At 36.1% G+C, this 7,245-nt stretch overlaps 1 protein-coding gene across 1 annotated transcript; it reads left to right on the top strand.

Moving 5' to 3' along the window:
• The first annotated feature begins 263 nt into the window (after positions 1-263).
• LOC143624789 (chlorophyll a-b binding protein 1B, chloroplastic-like) lies at positions 264-1,144 on the top strand. The gene has a single exon (XM_077095324.1). It carries the CDS (start codon positions 269-271, stop codon positions 1,064-1,066), a length of 798 nt encoding a protein of 265 aa, XP_076951439.1. The 5' UTR covers positions 264-268; the 3' UTR covers positions 1,067-1,144.
• Positions 1,145-7,245: the final 6,101 nt, after the last annotated feature.

Genomic DNA, 7,245 nt, shown 5'->3' with positions numbered 1-7,245 from the left:
ATTGTGGTCAAGAATCATTTTCAATCACCAAATAAACAAGAGCCACTTAATATACTTGGCTCCTATGAAATATCTCAGTGGAGTACAAAACTGAAATCTTGGTGAGCCCATCTATAATCTTGTTAGCCAATCACAATGGAGCAAAAGATATTATCAAGATAAGCAATAGATCATCAATCTGACCCAAAAACATATTATAAATCTACTTCCAAACCAACCCATCTTCATAACTCAAACCTTAACCACAACATCAGTCTTCCAACCAAAAATGGCAGCTTCCACTATGTCTCTCTCCTCATCTTTTGTTGGACAAGCTGTGAAATCAGCTCCAGTTTCTGACATCATTGGAAATGGAAGAGTTTCCATGAGGAAGTCAACTTCTGTCAAGAAAACCGCGCCATCTAGTAGCCCATGGTACGGCCCTGACCGTGTTAAGTACTTGGGCCCATTCTCAGGTGAGGCCCCATCTTACCTCACTGGAGAATTCCCAGGTGACTACGGTTGGGACACTGCTGGGCTCTCAGCTGACCCAGAGACATTCGCCAAGAACCGCGAGCTTGAGGTCATCCATTCCAGATGGGCCATGCTCGGGGCTCTTGGCTGTGTCTTCCCCGAACTCTTGTCCCGCAATGGGGTCAAATTCGGGGAAGCAGTCTGGTTCAAGGCTGGAGCCCAGATCTTCAGCGAAGGTGGCCTCGACTACTTGGGAAACCCAAGTTTGATCCACGCACAAAGTATCCTTGCCATTTGGGCCACTCAAGTCATCTTGATGGGTGCGGTTGAGGGTTACAGAATTGCGGGTGGGCCACTTGGTGAGGTGGTGGACCCACTTTACCCTGGTGGTAGCTTTGACCCATTGGGTTTGGCTGATGACCCAGAGGCTTTTGCCGAGTTGAAGGTGAAGGAACTCAAGAACGGGCGTCTAGCCATGTTCTCGATGTTTGGGTTCTTTGTTCAAGCCATTGTGACCGGAAAGGGGCCGTTGGAGAACCTGGCTGACCACCTTGCGGACCCTGTTGCAAACAATGCATGGTCATATGCTACAAACTTTGTTCCCGGAAAGTGAGCTTGGAATTGAGTGGATTGTTAATGTGTGTGACATGAAGTTTGATTGATGTCATGATGTTTGTGAATTATTATTAGTGATAATATATGGCTTGAGTTTGTGCATTTTTGTTTGTTTAGTTTTCGTTTTCATTTTTCTTCTATGATTTTATTTTACTATAATTATCATCGAAACGGACAAGGATAAAAGTATATTAGTTATTATTGTTTTATAATTATAATAGTAGTGCTATGAGGAGCGTACAGTCAGAAAGAAATTTAATGGACTTATTACAATAATAATTCAAATTAGTAACATAGAAGAGAAAGGGGATGGGAAATCAGAGAACATATTATTAGTGAACGGAAGAAGAAGATCGTACACTTTCAGCATATTCGTTATCCCTATTGCTCTCTATCTTTGCTTGTTTATATCCGTAACGTTTCTTCAAGATGTTGGGCTGTTACAATTGGCTAATTGAGCTCAGATCGGGTTCATAACACTCAGTTATTAAATTGTTGCCATGCACAAAAAGTTTCTCAATTTACAATTTAAAATATTAAAATTATAAAATTTATATTTTAATATGATACTATGATATTTACAAATTTATAAGCATCTACTCTTTACTAGGGTTATCCAAACCGCTAATCGCTCAAACTCGCTTTGAAGTTACTTAGAAAATGCTTGCTCGTTTTTCCTCTCAATTGTAAATGAGCCGCTCCGCTCGGTTCAGTTGGCAACATGCAATGGTCGGCTCGGTTCGATTCGACTCGAGTATTTTTAATTTATTTTATATAGAATTATATATCCACAATATATAATTTGTTTCTATAATTATCTTAAATATTTACATATTGAATATTAAATATAATTATTTTTTGATTATTGAATATCTTCAAATACTTTAAATAATTAATAAGTTAAATATAATTACAGTTGGTAATAAATATTTCAACATTCAAGATAATTATAAATACAAGTTATATATTTGTGCATTTAACTATTACTAATTATTTTATATATACTTTATATGCAAATTTAAACTTTAATGTTATAAAAAATTTCAAACTATCACTAGTTTTTTTGAAAACTGCTAATTTATTTTCATGTGTATTATATTTAAATTCAAGCTTGTTTCTTATAAAAAAATTTTTAAGGAATAAAAAGAAAAAAGCAATGCTCAAATACTCGCTTGATACCGCTCGAAAAAATGCTTGTTTGATTTTGAGTAGATCAACTCTATTTAATTTGTAAACGAGCAAACCCTCGCTCGGTTTGGTTTGGCTCGGCTCGTGAACAACCCTACTCTTTAGTTGAGGTGCATAACTGGGTATTTTCAGGAACTGAAATCAGGTATGGCCAAGAAAAGTTAAAACCGGGCTGGGAGGGAACCGGTTCCATATATAGTCGGGTATTTGACCTGGTTTTTTTCAGGTTTCGTGTAGGTAGGGTCGGGGTTTGACCGGTTATTTCTGGTTCCAGCTGGTCGGGGTCGGTTCGGTTCCAGGGAGAAACTCAATACCATGTCGTACCTAAGGGTCGGATACGAGCAGGAACCGGGCATTTTGTCCACCTCTCCTCTTTAGTGGTTGAGAAAAAGTAAAATGGGCCGGCCCACGTTTAACATCAATGGAAGCCTTCTAACTCCTAACCTCGTATATGTAACAAACCTTAAACCCTAGATTCATCTTTAGCATCATCAGCGCCTCACCGATATTCTCAAAATGAGTTACAAGGTTAGCGTTCATCTTTAGCGTTCTCAAAATGATTACGTGCCAAGAGCTAGTTCTGGTACGTGTCTATGACGTCATTTCAATTAGTTGCTGTGATTGTGCATTTGATTATTATTGTGTATTTGTATGGATTATGTATTTCATGTAGTGTTGTAGAACTTGTTAGACCCAATTAATAGTTATGGGGATTAATCGAATTGGAATTTTTATGTGTAATTTTTCGAAAAAAAATACATATAAAAGTTTACATAAGAACTCCATAGTTCTCATTAAGGTGTGCATGGTTTTGTTCGATTATTAGCTTCAACTGAAACTAGTTGTCGGTTAGTCTATTTTTTTTAATCAATCGGTTTGGTTAATTTGGTTAATTTGTTGGTTTCCGGTTCGGTTAATAACCAAAACCAAATTTGGGCATAGAAATACATAAAATGGAGGTATGAAAGCTAGAATTATATGAAAATATGAATAATTTGGTTTTGCTAGTTTTGGTTAACTGAGGGTTATAAAAAATCCAATAACTGATTTTTGGTTAAATTCGTTCTGTTTCATTGGTTTTTGGCTTGGGTTGGGAACTTGGGTTAATGGGTTAAAACTAAGGTCAGATTTGGAGCAATTTTGACTGCCTTTGACCGATTACTGATTTTTCAGTCTGGTTAGCTGAGATCGCATCGGTAGTGTACTGGTTATCAAGAGAGTCTACAAAGCAGTTTCACAACTCAAAGATCAAGTTTCCGTTGGTGTTCAAGAAGGTTTGACCACCAAGTAGGAAGCTCAAGACCACTTACAAGGCTTCAAGACCAAATCTGTTTGTTTGAGTCAATCTTCTTGGTGTTTGTTTTTTGTTTTGGATTATATGTTGGTTAGTGATTTTGGATATTATGTTTGTTTTAAATGGAGATTGGCGTTTCTTTTAAATTTATCGTGTTTGCGTGGTTTCATGTTTAGTATGGTTATCGGTTTGTTTATCCAGTTTGAAGATCTTTTGTTGGTCGAAACCAAAAACCAAACCAAACCAAACTAAACCAAATTCAGTTGGTTCAAGACATAACATAATTGCTTTTGAATTTAGTTATGTTTCAATTTGAACGCATGAGAAATCGAAGTGTGGCTTGATTCATTTGTCTGGAATACCCACTATTGTCTCGTTTTTTAAAGTTTGTTAAGCTCTTGACATGGTCTTGCACTATCAATGCATGGTGCCCGTTCACCCCCATCCACCCTGGGGTTTAAGTGAGCCGTTTTAAAGAAAAAGTACTCACTCCGCCTTAACCTCACCTTACTCTCAGGTAAAAAATAAGTCGTCGATTTATATAAAAACCTTAGTTAATGATATGCTTAGTAGATCTAATACGTATCAGTTAGTTAATATATTGGCTGTAACATTACTATTTAGAAGGTAATGCACAAGAAATGTCTAAAATATATACAAATATAACTTCATAAAATTCAATGTCATGATATCATTTGGACATTCAATTGCAATCCAACTTGAAACATCATTTTTCTCTCTTAATGCAATGAAACACACCATTATTTTTCGGGGTAAATCTCTACTAAAATTTTAAAAGTTCTCTCTCGCATTAAAAGTACAAAGTTTTGTGAGCTTCATACACGATCTTTACCCTAAAGACTGACAAATCATGAATAATGGGAGATTATTAAGAATCTTCATTTTCAAGGTTATTACATTCCGAAACAACTAATCATATAGCAAAGAATAGTTTAAGAGCAATGACTCTTGACCTTACAGTCAAACCCATGATTTACATTCCGAAACAACTAATCATATAGCAAAGAATAGTTTAAGAGCAATGACTCTTGACCTTACAGTCAAACCCATGATCTGGAAGAGATTGGAGACATCGTATAACATCATTGGCGGTATATTTGGTCAAGCTGAGCACCTTTAAAGGAAGATCACACATGAATCTTGCATAGCGCTAAGCCTTTGGAGTGAGAGGAAAGTGAGCCAGCTTGGCGTGCCCTTTGAAGTCCCCACCCATGTGATCCAATCGTCTACTTGTTCATGAACAAAAGCCCTAAGGTATGAAAGTTGAGTAAAAAAAGTTGAGTGTCACCAGATAAGTTGTGCATGCAATTAACAATCACTCGAGGGGTGAGCTTTTTTTTTACGTTTGTTCTGTTCTGAGGATAAACTTCCCTAGTTGGGGATAAGCCTTGATTGCAAAAGGCACTTCAAAACTCACTTGAAACGCAACTTGGGCTTCAAGTGGCAAGGTTTGGCCTCAATGAGACTCTGCTGACATAGTGTGTATGTTTGTGGTTTAGAGGCGCGGGAGCATTGTGTTCAAAACGAATATGTCAATAGACACGAAGAAAACCACAACAGCCGCAAGAGGAATGAAGTGATGAGGGCCGTTACTTAGAGATGTCCATAAGCTTCATTCTTCTTGCCGTTATTGTGGTTCTTCATTCCTCTTGCGGCTGTTGTGGTTCTCTACGTGTCTTTTGGCACATTCATTTGAACACGACACTCCCACGTCTCCAAAAGACGCACACACCTTATGTCGGTTAAATTCAAGTTCTATAGAGCCCAAGCCCTGTCACATAAAGCCTGAGTTAACCTCCAAGTGAGTTTTGAAGTGCCCTCTACAATCAAGGCCTTTCCCCAACTTGGGATGTTTTTCCTCAGCACAACTGTTACCAAAAAGATCACCAGCAGAGTCGTCGTTGATAGCACGACTCTCATATCAGGACATGATCAACTCCTTTTACTTGAGTTCCAGACTTTCGTCCCTGAAACAAGTCCGATGATCAAATCACATCGATGAGGACTTCTAAATGCAAGTCAAGCTGGCTCACTTTCCTCCCATTCCAAAGGTTGAACACCACCAAAAATTCACATGTGATGTTTCCTTGAAAGGTGCTCAGCTCGACCAAATACAATGTTACGTAACGTAACGTACGTCTCCTGGATCATGAACCTAAACGCGTCTCTTCAATTATTTAGTTTCAGAAAGCAAGCGAGCACCACAAGGTAAGGCTCTAACCTGCAAACAACATGAGAAAATGAGAAGCAGTCTAACAAACAAGCAAAAGTTGTTTGTTATTCAACTCTTTTGAGCAACATCTTTACGCTACAAAAGCAAGTTGCTTTCATCGGTTTACCTGAAAATATAACTTTTTCCCCAAATTAGTTAATCAAAATTAGGGCTGACGTCAACAACATCCCCAAATGAAGATTTACTTGCAATTAATCTAATAAATATATACCGGAAATCGTTCCGGATCGTCGGAAGTGGGTGTGTAGTTGAAGGATCAAAGGCCCTATACCTACCAACCTGTTGGAGCCTTCAAGAAGAATGCGATGTAGGACATCCTTATATATAAAAATTATTAATTAACAGTAATCAGCCTATACATTTAAAAGCGATATAAGCTTTTGAGACAAATGGTATCTTTCTATTGGTCTATCCTATAGTTTCCATGCATATATTAGGACTTATTAAATTTTCTTGAAAATTAAATAATTCAAAAGTAAGCAATTCAATTCATATATTAATGTTAATAATTATGATATTAAATAAAATAGTAACTCCTAATTTACATGTGAAAAGTTGAATATTATTTAGCTCTACATATTTTATTCATATACTTTCAACAAACAATGTTAGTGGGTTAGACACTTTTATATTAACGATTTTATAATCCTCTATGCCGTTTTAAATTAATCGTTATTCTTCGTATCCAGTAGACTGAGGTATGTTATTTATGTTTTTCGGTAATGTTTATAATTTCCATATTTTTACAATTACATTATGAATATCCAATAGAAAAGCCACAATTGTGACTAAACTTAATACTTTCGGTTGTTCTGTTTTTCTAATTGTTATGTTTTGTGTATTAAAATCCTTCATTAAATCAACAAAATTAGACAATACGCTACATACATTTTTTCTGTCAACATTTATGGTGTTCCTTATTTTCATATGGTAACCTTACTATATTGTAATACAATTATCTTTAAAATCAAAGAAGCGTAATTTTGTTCAATCAACTTCGTCCAATAAGAGGAGTAATTCAAACGATTATTAATTTTAATATTCTTCATTTAGCCTTCAAATGCTATATAAGAATGCTTTTTTTATATAAAAATGTAGTGTCAACGCCAAGAGATTAACTGAGTTGCATTTTAACCGTAACAATTTATTTATAACGCTTTAATACAGTAACATATATTTATATTTATTTTGTTATGCTATGAGCTTCAAGTTAAAGCTTACATCAAAGGATACAATATACAATAAGCGTGAACAATTATTTTTACCCCGTGCGTTACGGCTGAGCGAGTTAAATACGTTACATGTTTGAAAGCTATCACGTTTTGCGACATGCACATGGCGAGAAGTCGGTTGATATCGGTTCGATTGTTATGGTAAAAGTTTGTGATAAAAGTTTCATTACCAAAGTTGATAGATCAAAAAGTAAATATATGAAACTAAA

This window comes from Bidens hawaiensis, unplaced genomic scaffold (assembly GCF_021521415.1).
Source record: "Bidens hawaiensis isolate Kalapana, Puna unplaced genomic scaffold, B.hawaiensis_p1.1 tig00003961_1, whole genome shotgun sequence".
In the NCBI taxonomy this organism is placed as follows: domain Eukaryota; kingdom Viridiplantae; phylum Streptophyta; class Magnoliopsida; order Asterales; family Asteraceae; genus Bidens; species Bidens hawaiensis.
This window is presented reverse-complemented; position numbering and strand designations above follow the sequence as displayed.